This window comes from Macaca mulatta, chromosome 11, assembly GCF_049350105.2.
Source record: "Macaca mulatta isolate MMU2019108-1 chromosome 11, T2T-MMU8v2.0, whole genome shotgun sequence".
NCBI lineage: Eukaryota > Metazoa > Chordata > Mammalia > Primates > Cercopithecidae > Macaca > Macaca mulatta.
In genome coordinates, this window is record NC_133416.1 from 131,435,524 (window position 1) to 131,451,064 (window position 15,541).

Below are 15,541 nucleotides of genomic sequence, written 5' to 3' on the forward strand. Positions count from 1 at the left end.
AGTCTCATTTTTATTTCTTCCCTGAACTTTTCCTTGAAGTCTAACATGCAGATTATAAATAGAGCTACAGTGTGATGAATTTTCACAGCTGTGAGATGAGCACACCTGTGTGCACCAATGCCCAGATAAAGACAGCACATGACAACAATCCCTAGAAATTCCCTCGTACATCTTTCCAGTCATTAGCCCCTCTGTCTCCTCTGTTGCGTAACAGCATCAATTGATTTGCTTGTTTTTCAACTTTATGTAAGCAGAATCATTCAGTATGTGCTCTTCTACTTGGCTTCTTTCAAACGGAGTCATTAAATGTTGGTCTCCCATAGTAAGGTCCCAGGGCCCTCTTCCCTTTTCATCCTTTCTTGGTAGGCAGTGTTATTCCCTCCCCCTGTTTAAGTTACCATCTAAATGTTAATGGCTCACACATGTATACCTTATAAAGTCCTGATTTCTTTTCTCAGTGTCAGTTCCATCCATCCAGCTGCTGTCCTTGACATCCACTTTCGGATATCATGAGCATGTCTAAAATGGAAATCACAATCTTTGTCCTCAAACCTTGGTCTTTCTAGAGTTTTCTGTCTTACTGAATGGCTCCATCTCTATCCAGTTATTCAGGTAAAAGACCTAGGAGTCATCCTTGGCATTTCCTTGTCCCTCACCCATTGTATTGAAACTGTCACCAAGTCTAATGGATTTTTCTCTCATCTCCACCATTGCTTTAGTCCAGATTTTGATCATTGTTTCCAACCCAAATGACTAAGATGATCCCCTACCGTGTTTACCCCCAGATGCTCTCGCTTTCTACCCATTCATTAATTTCTGTATTTTAGCTACAGTTTTCTATTTAAAGTGGAAATCTGATGTTACTACCAAATTTTAAGACAAAAGCTAACCACTGTGGAGGCTTCCACTGCTATGAACATAAAGATCATGATGCCTAGCTTCTCCCCTCTCGTCTGGCACTGAGCATCTCCAGCCCAGCTGGCCCTGTTCTGTCCCATGCTTGCCTCCTGCCCCTCACCATGGTCCTCCACGCGTGCCTTTCCCTCAGGTCGTGTATCTTCTCTTCACCCTGCAGAGGCCTCCTCTAGATCTGAGCTCAGCCATCAGTTCAAAGTGGTCTCCCCTGACCAGGTCAACCTCACTTCCAGCCCATTCCGAGGTGCTCAGAGCACTGTGCAGGGCTGCTTTGAAGCGTTTCATATAGATTTATTTGACATTTCCTTGTGGACACCTTTGATGAATGTTGTCTCCCCACTAGACTGTGGCTTGCACTCGAGAAGGGACTGGCTATGATTCTGCACTGCTGAAGGCACAGAGGCTGACATAGGTTAGACACTCAGTAAACATTTGGTGCTTGAATGACTGGGAGACAGAGAGATGTAGGAGTTTCAGAGATTCACAAATTCATAAATTCTCTGCAGTTTCTGCTGATCAAGGAACTTGCATTCAAGAGAGCAGGGAGAAGAGCACAACAAAGGAAGCATGTGCAAAAATGAGCACAATAATTCCAGGCAGTAAGTGGTAATGTTCTGTACAAAAATTAAGCAGAAAGAGGTGATCAGAAAGGTGTGAGGGCAGAGAGGTAAGTCAGCTGAAACTGACAAGCCCAGGAGCTGCTTTCTGGGCATATAGCACATGTGCTGAGGCCTGGGTGTTGAGTAGATGCCAGCTCCCTGAGGACCAGGAAGAAGCTGGGCAGGGGGCTTATGTGAAGGTACTGAGGGCACATGAGGCTGGCAAGCTTGAAGACTAGAAAGGAGATGAGGGAGGCTGGTGTGTGGTTTGCAGAGAGTGCGGGAGGTGAGGTTGGAAAGAGGAGGTGGCTGGGCCACCTCCAGCTTGTGAGCCAGCGAGAGGATGTGTGTTCTAAAGAGCAATGGAAGGATTAAGCAGGGCAGTGACGTTCTCTAACTTATGTTTTTAAAAGATGAGGGTGACTACTGGTAGAGGTCCAGTTGTGGAGGAGCAAGAATGAAAGCCAGAGAGACCCATGGTTGAGAGGCTGTTGAAATATTGCAGGCAGGAGGTGACCGTGGCCTGCACAGGGTGGAGCTTGTAGTGGCCATGGAGAGATGTGAGGGCAGGGCTGGGTTATGTTGTGGAGAGGAGGTAGAGTGTGCAGTGATTTGCATTGGTGGTGCTGGAGGAAAGCAGAATTAAGGACAATGCATCTGGATGGATGTTGGTGCGCTTGACACAGATGGGGAAGAGTGAGGAAGGAACAGTTTGAGGGGAAATTTGGTTTGGAAATGTGGTTGTAGTGCCTTTCAACAGAGGTCATGGAGCAGTCCAGGGCTGGAGATAAAACCGGGAGCCAACATCAAGAGAGTATTTTAGATCACATGACTGGTGAGATTACTTAGAGGGTATAGATTCAGAAAAGAAGTGATCCCAAGCAGGAACCCTGAAGCACCCCAGGATTTAGAATTTGAACAGAAGAGAGGTCAGCAGTAAAAGAAACAAGGAGTGGCTAGTGAGGGGCAGGGACGGGCCAGCTAAGAAAGCAGGTGTTTCCAGCCCTGTCTTGGGGCCCTGTCCTGACGGAGGCAGGACATGTTGGGAAAGAAACATGTTTTCAGTGGCATGTTGGGAAAGAAACCTGCCTGCAGGGGCAGGGGACAGCATGAGGATAGCAGGGGTGGGGCTGTGAGATCCAAAACAATTTTAAGGAGGAAGATACAGAACATGTTTGTATGAGAATGGTCCTATAGCTGGGATAGAATTGACAGTGGCAACGAGAAGGAATAGTTATAGGATCCCATTTGGAGAAGGCCCAGGAAGTGTACTTATGGGCACAAGTGGAAGGGCTGGTCTTTCCCAGCAACAGGGCACCCCCTGTTGTAGTAGGAAGTGTGAATACAGGTGGCCTAGTGGATTTGCAGTGAGAAAATGAAGGGCTTGCCATCTAATTGCTTCTTTTTTTTTGAGACAGAGTCTCGCTCTGTCGCCCAGGCTGGAGTGCAGTGGCATGATCTCGGCTCATTGCAACCTCTGCCTCCCGGGTTCAAGCGATTCTCCTGCCTTAGCCTCTGGAATAGCTGGGATTACAGGCCCATGCCACCATACCCGGCTACTTTTTCTATTTTTAGTAGCAACGGGGTTTCACCATGTTGGTCAGGCTGGTCTCGAACACCTGACATCGTGATCCACCTGCCTTGGCCTCCCAAAGTGACGGGATTATAGGCATGAGCCACTGTGCCCAGCCTGCTTCTGTTGTCTTAATCAGAAGCAGGCTCTTGGCAGGTTATCAGCCACGAGTGAGGGAGTCAGAGGGAAGATGGGAGATTTGAGGAGAAAGGGGAATGATGAAGTAGCAATTTAAAGTATTGGGAAAATGTGTGTACTGAAGACTTTTGGAAGAATTAAGGGCCACTCCAGTGCCCATTTGAAATGTATGGTCATGAGTTAAATAAACCTGGCATTATTCAGCCACTTGGGTGCCTGCATGGATAGGTGGAGAGTTGGGTTTGAGTAAGGTGCGGTGTCACTGAGAGTAGGTGGGGCCAGAGAGTTCTGCTGAGCGCAGAGAGAAGCTATGGACAACAGACAGGGAACAAAGGGTCAGGCCACTGGGTGCAAGTCTGCATGAAGTTCCTTGAGCCAGTTAGCTGGAAGGGGAGGGAGCACCCAGTGTCCAAGAATGGGTTGCTCAACACAGATTTGGGAGGGAGCACAGTTTCTGGGGGTGATAGAGCTAGAGTGTGGCCATGGAAACAGTAATGATGACAGAAGAGAGAGGTGAACCTGGGTGGAGGGAGGGCATAAAGGACCCAAGTCAGCATGGAAGCCAGGAAGTAAAGACAAAGGACAAAGATTGAAAGAGGACTGGAGGTCCTGAGGGAGCAAAGAAAAGGTTCCATAGGATTAACAGAGCAGAAAGCTGGAATAGGATGTTTTGGTTAAAGGCTAGAGTTTCACTCAAGATGGACAGATTGCGTACAGACTTCTGAGTGAAAACTGTTGAGCCGTATAATGATATGGCTGGACTTGCATAGGTTAGTGTTGTCAGTGGAGGTGGAGGGAATGTTTATTTAGCTCTGTAATCTAGAACACCGTTGTATTCTTTCTGATGGCTTAAGGTCGTTCATACAGGGATTTTCTAAGCCAGGGGTCCCCAACCTCTGGGCCACGAATGGCTACGGGTCCATGGTCTGTTAGGAACCAAGGCCACACAGCATGAGGTGAGTGGTGGGCAAGCCAGTGAAGCTTCATCTATTTATAGCCACTCCCCATCGCTTGCATTACCTCCTGAGCTCCACTTCCTGTCAGATCAGCGGAGGCATTAGATTCTCATAGGAGCGTGAACCCTGTTGTAAACTGTGCATGCGAGGGATCTAGGTTGCCCGCTCCTTATGCGAATCTAGTGCCTGATGATCTGTTACTGTCTCCCAACACCTCCAGATGGGACCACCTAGTTGCAGGAAAACAAGCTCAGGCTCCCACTGATTCTACATGATGGTAAGTTGTATAATTATTTCATTATATATTACAACGTAATAACAACAGAAATAAAGTGCACAATTTAAGCGTAATGCACTTGATTCGTCCCAAAACCATCACACCTGCCCCCAGTCTGTGGAAAAATTGTCTTCCACGAAACTGGTCCCTGCTGCCAAAAAGGTTGGGGACCACTGTTCTAAGCAAAGGCTTACTGGCTTACATTTTATTATGGAAAATTTCAAATGAACTCAAAAGTAGAGAAAAAAACAAAACGTACTCCTATGGGCCTGTCACCACAGGGGTTGAACCCAGGTTCATAAACCGTGAGGTTTTTGTTGTTCTTATTTTGTCCACCCTCTCTACTTTTTTGTTCACACGAGAAGCAGTTTATTACTTGAGTTGGGTTTTGTTGAATGACCACAAGTCACATACTGGGTGCTGGCAGCCTTACCTTAACATACAGTCAGCATTTTTGAAAACGATGTAAATATATAATACAGTTGTCTATCTTTTAGTTTCCAAAGTTTGTTACTTCACATTTTGATTGATAATTTATAAAATGTGTGTGTGTGTGTGTGTGTGTGTGTGAGAGAGAGAGAGAGAGAGAGAGAGAGAGAGAGACAGATAGTCCAGCATGTCTGTATTATCCTCATTATATAAAAAGAAAATAGATGCAAAGTAGTGTTAGGTGATATGTTGGCCTGAAGTTCCAAGATTAAGTGGGAATACATTTTAAAGTTCCGTCTTTCCTGTTCTCTTCTCTTGGTTGAACTTCATTCATACAGCATCTGCCCTCCGTCTCACATCTCCTGTCTTTCTAAAGACATCACTGGCCCATCCCCACAACAAGCTGTCTCCATGCCAGCCCCAAGTGCTCGCAAGACATTATCCTGTACCTCCCTGGCACTGGGCGCTGCACCAGTGTGCCCTTCTGCACACCTCTTTCTTTACCAGCCTGGCAGTGGGATGTTAGTTGCTGGGTGGCGCTATTCTCTTCCTCAGTTGGTGGTGACAGCTGGGTCCCTGTGCCTCTGTAGTTCTTGCATGGAAGTCATAGCCTCGAGCAGAGCAGCACAGATGAGGCACTTGGCCTTCTGCTCAGTAGTCGGCATCTGCTGGCTGAACACTGTGGACATAGTCTGATGTCAAGGCTGAATGGCGCTAATTCCTTTAGGAGTGTAACTGGATTTTTCTCTCCTGCCCAATCAAGGTGATTAGTCTTTATTTCATATCCAGCCTGTGTTGAATATAATCCAGTTCAGAGTCCACTTTGTGGAACATCGGTTGTAGCTCACCAGCCTCTACCTCCACATAAATAGTTGGCGTTCCTCTGATGCTCTGATCACCCCATTAGGGCTGCTGTGGCCGACTCCTGCAGCCTCGGCCCTACATTAGAGTGGTAGTCTCCCTTACATGCAGCGGGTTTGCCGCTTCTGCCACTAGAGTGAGGAACTTTTGGTCTGAGCAGCCCTCAAGGGAAACCAACTTCATTCTCCCAGCCTGTTAGTCCTGTACCCCCATCTTCAGGTTCCCCTTTCTTATGCTGTGGCCCAGAGCATGTATTCTCTCAGGATATTGTTTCCTTGTATTTAAGACTTAGTTTTTGACTTTCTTGAATCTCAGCATCAGTTCTTTATAAGCTAGTTGCCCTCAGTTTTAATTGTACTGAGATATTAGTACTGATTCAGTATTCTGTGGTATCACAAACTACAGGGAGAGAGGAAAGGCTCCTTTTCATGGAAGGTGAGGATTTGAGGTAGATGGGCTAAATTTGAAGCTTTCATTTTCTTGGTTTTCAGCTGCACTGTCATTTTGCTGTTTGAGTTCTCCTCCAGTGTGGGTCGAGTGCACAGAATGCTGGGGGCATTCCTGAGCTTGCAGGTGCAGGCTCTTAGTTTGTCCTTGGCAGTGACAGGCTTCCTCCTCAGGTCAGAAAGAGGGGCTTGCAGTCACGTGGGATGTCCTCTTGAAACCCCCGGTAGGACGTTGATTATGAGACATAGGGGGAGTCTGGAGTGAGAGACAGTCTTGGGAACGTGGTGCATTCAGGATCTGTGACCTCTGTGGGGTTCCATAACCTGTATCTGCCTCTGGATTTATAGTCGCCTCTATCTGTGTGGAAGAGTTGGGCGGGGGCTGTGATAGGCGAGTCTGTACTGGAGATCCTTTCTGTGTGTTGGCCTTTCTGTTCTTTGGTTGGTCACATGGAAAATTTGCCAGAGTTTCTTTTATCTTTCTTTTTCCTACAAAATGCAGCTTACCCCTCTCATCCCCCCACTGTGCAGTGAGACTTACAGACAGGTCCAAGGACTTTATCTGGAAGGAATGGCAGTGCCTGATTCCTGAAGAACTCCAGTGGGAGGTCATGTCAGACTCCCCTGTCAGGGACCTTGGTGTTGAACTATGGCCCTTCTGAGCAGAGTTGGACTCTGCTGAAGCTAGGCTGGAGGAATGCTCTGTGGCAGCTTGATTCCTGGAGGGGGTTCTGGAAGACACCCCTGCTGGGGTTAGCTTGCGGGGGAAAGAGCAGAGCACAGTGCTGCTTCCTTTGTCCTCTGCTTGTCCCTGCCGCCACTGCCTTCTCCTGCTGTCCAGAGACCTCTTCCTGTGCGCATTCTCCTGTGCTCAGGATTGACTGGGGAAATGAGGGCTGTTTTGGGGATTATATTCATTTCAGTCACAGTTGCCCCTCTATGCGGTGGTCCTGGGATTAGTTTGCCATTGCCAGAAGAGCAGGAAAGGAATATCTTCTCAGCATTCACACATTTTTTTAATCATGAAGATTTCAACCATACATAATATTTTACAATAGAATATTTTAGAGTAGAATATTTTAGTCATTTATCTCTCACCTGGATTCAATGGTTGCAATGATTTTTACCACATTTGCTTTGCCTGCTCTTTTTTACTTTCCCTTTTTTTTTTTTTTTGGTTTGCTGAAGCATTTTAAATCACACATATCAGATGACATGTCCCGTCATTCCTGTTCTTCACTGTGCATCTCTAAGGCTGTAGACATTGGTTTACATAGCTACAATGACATGATCACATAGTTAACAGCATACAGTGTAATCTCATACCCCTAATCACATTTCCTTGACTGTCCCCTTTTAGCAGCTGGTTTGCTTCAGATTCCAAAGAAGGTCCTCCGATTATATCTGATTGTTATGTCTCAAGTCTCTTTTCATTTAGAGCAACTCCTCCCTCCTTACCATCTTTTTTTTTTTTTTTCCCATGTCCTTATTGCAAAAAAAAAAAAAGGGGGGGGGGGGCCAGTTGTCCTGTAGAGTGGCTCACCTTTTGATATTTTGCTACTTGTTTCCTAGTAGTTCCTCTGTCCCTGCAGTTCTTTCCATTAAAAATTAGCTCCAGAGGCTTGATTAGGTTTTGGTTCAGTCTTTTGGCAAGAATGTGTTCAGGGGGTGCTGGGTGCTTCCCATTGCACCACAGCAGGAGGCAGACGTGTCTGGTTGTTCCTCTTTGAGTCATGCTAAGATCGATCGATTCCTGGCTTCAGGTGGTGACAACCTGATTCTGGCAATGCCAAGTCCCGGATCAGCCTTCCAGCCCCTTTTTTCACCCATTGCTTATCATGGTCTGAATCAGGTGTTTGATGAGGAGTATGCACATATTAGCTGGTTGCTTCTTTGTCTTGAAAGAGAGTTCATACAGGAAATAGGATAGGTGCTTCTCTCCTTTTAATTACCAATTTTCAGGGTAAGAAGTTGGGCCCCTAGTTAATTCCAATTTTGTTTCAGTGCCTTGGGTCTCTCCATCTCTCTAAAACAGAGTCTAGCCAAGGCCTTTCCATCTCTCTGCCTGCCTGTCTCTTTCTTCCCCATTCCCTACAGTCATTATGAGCTCCTGGGATTTGTATATTTAATGTGTCTCACTCGATTGCCTTTCTTACTCCTTTTGATGCTCAGTTGCATAATTGGCTCTGTGTTCCTTTGGCACAGCCCTCCTGCTTTCTGGCATAACAAGATGTCCCAAGATCATTTTGTAAGTGCTACTCTGGCTTTGAACCCAGCCATTCCTCCAAGGACCCCTTGCCTCATGGTGGGGAGAGGATTTAAGGGAAGGGGCTCTAGGTGTGCTCATTGCTATCGCTTCTTATTGCTTCCAGGTCTTTTTGGTGATGGCTAAAAAGAAAAACAAAAAAGTGAATTCAAACTGATATCTCTAAGTCAAATTTTATATTAAATAATTTTTTCTTAACTTTATACTTAAATCTAATTTTTCTTACATTGAATCTTGGCTAACAACTTTAACATAAACTACTTATTTGTATTAACCTACTTTAAAAGACACCAGTAACAGTTAAATTGTTGAAAGAAGTGTGATTTCTTTGCAGCTTATTTGTCAAAAGAATATGTTCTAGGCATGTACAATCAGTATACTGTGCTCAAAAGGCATTTGTGGCTATGTCACCAACATGATAGGTTTATTCTCTTTATTTTATTTTAATATTCATTTAATTTTATTTTTTGACTATAGAAGCATGTTTCCAGAGTCAGAACTATATAACAGTATATTCAGAGAAGTCTTAACTGTATTCTCTCCCATAAGTAATCATTAAATTAAATTCTGGATTATCTTTCACCATGCTTATTTATTTTTTTATTTAAGATAGGGTCTTACTCTGTTGCTGAGGCTGGAGTACAGTGGCACAGTCTTGGCTCACCGTAGCCTTGAACTCCTAGGCGCAAGCCATCTTCCTGCCTCAGCCTCCTGAGTAGCTGCGACTACGGATGTGTGCCACCATGCCTGGCTAACTTTTTAATTTAACCTAATTTTTTTTGTAGAGACAGGGTCTCCCTATGTTGCCCAGGCTGGTCTCAAACTTCTGGCCTCAAGTGATCCTCCCACCTTGGCCTCCTGGCATGCTGGGATTACAGGCATGAGCCACTGTGCCAGGCCAGTGTTTATTTTATATATTACCTTCCTTTTTTGCAGAAAAGGTAGCATAGAACATATACTATTGTGTACCTTAGGTTTTTGGTTTTTTTTTTTTTTTTAACAGTGTAACCTGGGTTCACTCCGTGTCAGTGCGCAGTGCCGTCCTCATTCCTTTTTGCCTTGTGAGGAGGTGCCATACTTGATTCAGCTAGCTCCCTATCGATGGCCTTGGGTTGCTTGCAGTTTTGCTGCCAAATACTGCCTCAGTGAATAACCGGGTATATCAGTCATTTCCTATTTTTACCAATGTGTCTTTAGGATATATTCTAGAATTATTACTAGGACAAAGGATGGATGCAAACATAATTTTTGTAGATATGTGACCATTTTTGCCAAAATTTTGGGTACCTAATTGAATTTTGTAATTATAACACTTTCACCTAGAAGCAGTCCAGTTTATTTTACGTTTTTAACATTACATCTCCTCAGACACCCATGCATGTTCTCTTTGTATGGAACATCTTAAAAGCATTATTTTAAGAAGACCTATTGATTTCATTTAGTTAATTTTAAAGTATCACTGCATATAGAATAAAAGAAATGAAAAGATTGCTAAAACATAGTCCTAAACCTTAAAAGATTTCAGAGTGAATATTTTGAGATTTATTTTCTTCTTTTATCTCCTCCTTATTCTGTTTGTTGTGTATTTTGTCCTCTGGAGGCTATCAAAAGACTGGAAATAAGACACTAAGAAATGTACCTTTATCTGCCCCACCAGAATGAAGCAGGACATGTGTGTGGGTGCCAGAGGGTGTCCTGAAGTACTGTATAGATTCTCAGAAAATATTCGTTGAACCCCTCTCATTGCCAGGTTGTAACAGAGAGCAACGCACACAGTTCCTCCTTCATGGCACTTACATCCTAGTACAGGAGACAGGTTAAAAACCAGGGAACAAATACGATAATTACAAGTCATGCGGGCTTTAAAGGAATTAAAGGAGATGAAAACAGAGTCTAGCTGGGGCCTGTTTAGGTAGGGGAGGGCAGCTGACCCACAAAGCTCTGCACAAAGTAGTGGAGGGAGTGGTTTAAGTGCTGGGAACAGCATGTACAAAGGCCCCGAGGCAGGAAACGCTTGGGGTGTTTGAGAGCTGAAAAAGAAAGCCAGAGGCAGGAAGCATGGAGTGAAGTGGGGAGAGGGGCAGGTCAGGTGTTTGAGTTAAGGATTGGGATTTTATTTTAAGTACATCAGGAAATCATTGAAGACAAGTAGGAGAATGACATTTGATACCAACACATCATGTACTTATTCTTTCTGTAGATTAGAAGGCAAGTCACATATGATGTTTTATCTCCAAAAGCAGCAATGTTGTACCTTCTGAAGTTCAAAGTGGAGATCATTTTCATTGTTGTTCCTTTGTACAGGACAGCTGGTTTTCATACTCACATGTAGGTCTTTTGAGGATTTCTTTTCTCTTTCAATAACGTTCCCCTTGATGTTGCTCAGATAATTACAATGAGTGGTTGTAACTGGATTATTTACTTGAGCTGTAAACAGGAGCATGATATCTACAAATTCTCTCCTTCAGACCTGCAAATCCAAGAGACACATCTCTGGAAGATAAGCGAGCTTCTTCCTCAAGACCAAAAAAGGTTTGTGTTACTGCTGTCACATTTATATAAAATTAATTTTGGAATCAATAGCAGTTTTCCGGATAGAAGCATTTTCAATTTATTTATTTACGTTTCTATTACAGGAGATGGCATGATACCCATGTAGGGAATTCCCCAAAGCAAGGCTTGCCATACCTGGACCCTGAGGAGCCTGCTTGCTGGAGAGGCTTTCGTGTCTGATGTGCAGGAGGCAGAATGCCAAACTGACTCTTCAAGGGGCGACTGCAGGGGCTCGAGACCAGCCAGCAGTATCTCATCCTTCGATACAGGGGATATACTGTACAGTCCTTTTTCTAGAAGTGAGAAGTACAACATTACTCTACAAGAGGAAGATTCTAGGGGCTCAAAAACAAAAAGGTTTGCACCTTGAGAGCCCTTTGGAATGTTGACAACTCAGGATCTAAAACAAAGTTCTATGTTAATGAGTTACAGAATACACGTGGAAGTCAATGTCACTTTATAATCAATAATAATACTGAGTGAGAACACTATGCAGGAAGAAACCTTCCATAGAAAGACAGGCAGGGAAAAGCTTAGGCTGATCTTAAACTTACCTAATAGAGCAAGCCTGAGATAGACTGCCAAAATGGCCAAATAAGAGACTCTATGAAATAACAGTCTTGTAACTGTAGTAATTGTAAGGAAATTTTCTCCTCCAAATCACGATACCAAATAGGAAAAATGATCTACAAGTGCCCCATGTGTAGGGAATTCTTCTCTGAGAGAGCAGATCTTTTTATGCATCAGAAAATTCACACAGCTGAGAAGCCCCATAAATGTGACAAGTGTGATAAGGGTTTCTTTCATATATCAGAACTTCATATTCATTGGAGAGACCATACAGGAGAGAAGGTCTATAAATGTGATGATTGTGGTAAGGATTTTAGCACTACAACAAAACTTAATAGACATAAGAAAATCCACACAGTGGAGAAGCCCTATAAATGTTATGAGTGTGGCAAAGCCTTCAATTGGAGTTCCCATCTTCAAATTCATATGAGAGTTCATACAGGTGAGAAACCTTATGTCTGTAGTGAGTGTGGAAGGGGCTTTAGTAATAGTTCAAACCTTTGCATGCATCAGAGAGTCCACACCGGAGAGAAGCCCTTTAAATGTGAAGAGTGTGGGAAGGCCTTCAGGCACACCTCCAGCCTCTGCATGCATCAAAGAGTCCACACAGGAGAGAAACCCTATAAATGTTATGAGTGTGGGAAGGCCTTCAGTCAGAGTTCGAGCCTCTGCATCCACCAGAGAGTCCACACTGGAGAGAAACCCTATAGATGTTGTGGATGTGGGAAGGCCTTCAGTCAGAGTTCGAGCCTGTGCATCCACCAGAGAGTTCACACAGGAGAGAAACCTTTTAAATGTGATGAGTGTGGAAAGGCCTTCAGTCAGAGTACGAGCCTCTGCATCCACCAGAGAGTCCACACAAAGGAGAGAAACCATCTCAAAATATCAGTTATATAAAATGTTTTGCTAAGAGTTTAAAATCTTAAAACCCGTAAGTGCCACTAGGAAGGAAACCCTGTATATACCTACATTGACCCAAGAAATATTTACAGCAATCCCTAGCAGAACATTGTTTCTGAGGAGGCGCATGTGAGATTGATTTGTTGGTTCATGCCAAGTATGTTCCACAGCTTGACTTTGAATGTGGATCTCTGAGCGTCCGCCCAGCAGGATGGCTCTCGGGTCCCAGTCACAGATGTCGCTTCCTGGGATTCCAGCACGATGCCTCCATAGTTGAAAGACTACACAAAAAGCCACAATCATTGCCTGACCTCCTGAGTCACCTTCTATCTATGCTTTGCTTAAAAGCTATCCCAGATACTCCCCCTTGAGGAGTTCATGCCCTTCCTTCTTCTTGATTTGAGCATACTGGCATTGCATTGGAAAACAGACAGCTCCCACTAAGATCACGTTCTGGTATTTCTGAGGTTACTTGATTTAGCCCCTACATATCTTTCCATATATCCTATTATTTCTGAACCCACTCTACCTATATGTCCTCAAAATCCCCATAAATATCCATCCCTTCCTAGATGGCATTAACTTTAATTTTAGATTTTAGATGACTCAATACCCATTCACTTAGCCTGTCAGAAGAGTCATTGGCAGACATATATGTCCTTGAACCTTTTTTATTTGTGTGGATTCTGCTCATCACTGTCTCTGTTAGTCAGACTTATTTTCTAGTGGCTGCATCACATATTTTTCACTTGAATTTTTTTGGAAATAGCTGAATGTAAATAGCAGGGAGGAAGAAGCAAGCAAAGTGAGAGCTTTTCTTCATCCAGAATTGCCCTCTGGGCTCCTTTGGTAACAGATGGAGCTCCTTCCTAGCTAGGGAGACCGTACGAGAAGCGGATGGTAGGAGGAGTCACTAATGTTTCATCTCTATTTCTGTAATCTTGGGCAATAATGCATAGGAGTTCTCGATACCCCTTTATTGATTAGTGTGTATAAGTTCTTTTTTAGGCATGAACGTCTTTATTAATCCATCATTCTTTTCTTCAACAAATATGTATTGAACACCTCCTATATGCCAGGCACTGCTAGGTGCTGGGAATACCACTGATGAGACAGACAAGGTCCCTACTCTTGTGGAGTTTACTTCTGGTGGAGGAGACAGATGATAAGTAAACAAATAAATAATGTAGTTTGAGATAGTGATTAAGTGCTATGAAGAAAATAAACTAGGGTGATGATTTAGTGGTGGGGTGGGGTGGGGGTGGGGTGACATTAGCTAGCGGTCAGGGAGGCCTTTCCGCGGTGGGGCGTTGAGCTCAGGCCGGAGGAGAAGCAGCAGTCGCTGGCAGAGCGCACAGGCTGCTGTGGGGGATGAGCCGGTGCGTTTAAGGAACAGGCCAGCACTGGCATTCGCGAGCGGTGGGGAGGGGGAGAGATGATGAGGTGCTCAGTATCCTGACTTTCATAGGCCTTTTTTTGTTTGTTTTAATTTTTGCTAGATTGATATTAAAAACTCATGTGGAGGAACTCAAGGAATGTTTAGAAGACCAAAAGTCCCCAATGACAGGAACAAAAAGCAACAAATTTTTAACTTTGTTTCTCTTCTCATTCCTGTTTTCATTGATTTCCCACATGTAGTCCTTTTGCTCAGGAAGTCTTTGGGGAAATTAAGGATCTTTGAAGCTCTGAAATAGGTGATCAGGTTAGTGGTGTCTGTCAACTGTCTAAGAGGTTGGAAAGTGAACTACTCAAAATAGTCACGAAAGTACTGAAAGTTTGATTTTTCTCTCCATATTTGAATTAATTTTTTCTGTTTGACTGGAAGGGGTTTTTGTATAACTAAAACCTCAGTGCATAAAGGAGATTTAAAAGGAGCACATGATTTAGTGGGTGGGCCACGAAACTAGAGATGGGATTTGGGGGTAAATTTGTCAGTATCTGGATTTTAATCCAGACATCTCTGCTAACAAGCCTTTGGTAAGTCACTTCACATACTTTTCCTCCTTTTTACAAAGAGAGGGCTGGCTTAGTTATTTGCTAAAGCCCCTTCCAGGCCTGAATTCCACAAGTACGATTTACTGTAGTGTCTTATCACTCCTTCATGTCACGATAGTGTGGAGCATTAGAGAAAAGCCTAGACTTTTAGTTGATAGAGAGCCAGTTGAAATATCATTGATAGAATTTTAGTTTTAGGAAAAATTGGTTTGATTTCTAGCTTTATTACTATTAGGTATGTGAGCTTGGGCAAATCGCTTAATCTTTGAGTCTAGTTTTCTCTCAAAATGAGAACATTAGGCTAAATGATTTCCGAGTTTCCAGCTAGTCCTAGAGTTCTATATTTCTACATAGTTGAATTATTTTATCATGCTGTTGCTGGGGAATATGACTAACCCTTTTGAAGCTACTAATTTTGTGTCGAGCTTTAAAGTCCATAATTGTTATCTTCAGAAAATATTATTTGACCTACAGTATGTCCAAATCAATTTAATAAAATCGCTTTATAACAGGGTTCTGTGCTTGACATGTAGTTGTGTGAATTCAGTGGTCGTGTGTGGGGTATGGGTATGGGTATGGGTGTGTGGTGGGGAATTGGCTTGCACATTAAGCCCAGGGTGACCATGTAATTTATTGTCCAAACTAAGTACTTGAGAGCTAAGGGAGCGGGTGCTGTTGATACTCACATCTGGACAACAAGCCTAGAATGGGCCTTTCTCAGGTACGCCAAGGTGTGAGGACACCCTGGTCAGAGGTCACAGCCACGCAGGTAATAAATGACTCAGGTCAGGAATAATCCAACTGGAGAGAGCATAGTCCACTGAGAGGATTGCCTCAGCTTGGCTGCGGCTCTGTGTTCACGGCGGAATACAGGCGCACAGCGCTTCTAAGGAAACACCAACCTTGATTTTCATACACAATTTAATCTTAAAATGTTGGCAACTAACTCCTTTTCCTTGGGTGACCCATTTTGGTGCTTTCTGTGATCTTCCTGGTGCCCCTAGGCAGTTCCTCCAAGCCCTGCTCTGGCCCCTGCTGACTGCAGCCCACGCCCAGGAAGGCA

At 43.9% G+C, this 15,541-nt stretch overlaps 1 protein-coding gene and 1 long non-coding RNA gene across 5 annotated transcripts in view; one reads left to right on the plus strand and one right to left on the minus strand.

Moving 5' to 3' along the window:
* Window positions 1–15,004, plus strand: part of ZNF664 (zinc finger protein 664) — a 39,372-nt gene extending 24,368 nt beyond the window's left edge. For 3 of the 4 annotated variants that reach the window (XM_015109605.3, XM_015153077.3, XM_002798822.4), the window contains exons 4-5: window positions 10,929–10,992; window positions 11,097–14,991. In XM_015109605.3, coding sequence (XP_014965091.1) covers window positions 11,695–12,480 — 786 coding nt within the window. In that variant the 5' untranslated portion in view covers window positions 10,929–10,992; window positions 11,097–11,694 and the 3' untranslated portion in view covers window positions 12,481–14,991. 4 annotated transcript variants of the gene reach the window in all.
* Window positions 7,340–10,930, minus strand: LOC144333189 (uncharacterized). The gene is made up of 3 exons (XR_013401653.1): window positions 10,715–10,930; window positions 10,100–10,260; window positions 7,340–8,582 (listed from the first exon to the last, which is right to left on the minus strand). It is a non-coding gene; the product is annotated as an uncharacterized LOC144333189 (long non-coding RNA).
* Window positions 15,005–15,541: the final 537 nt, after the last annotated feature.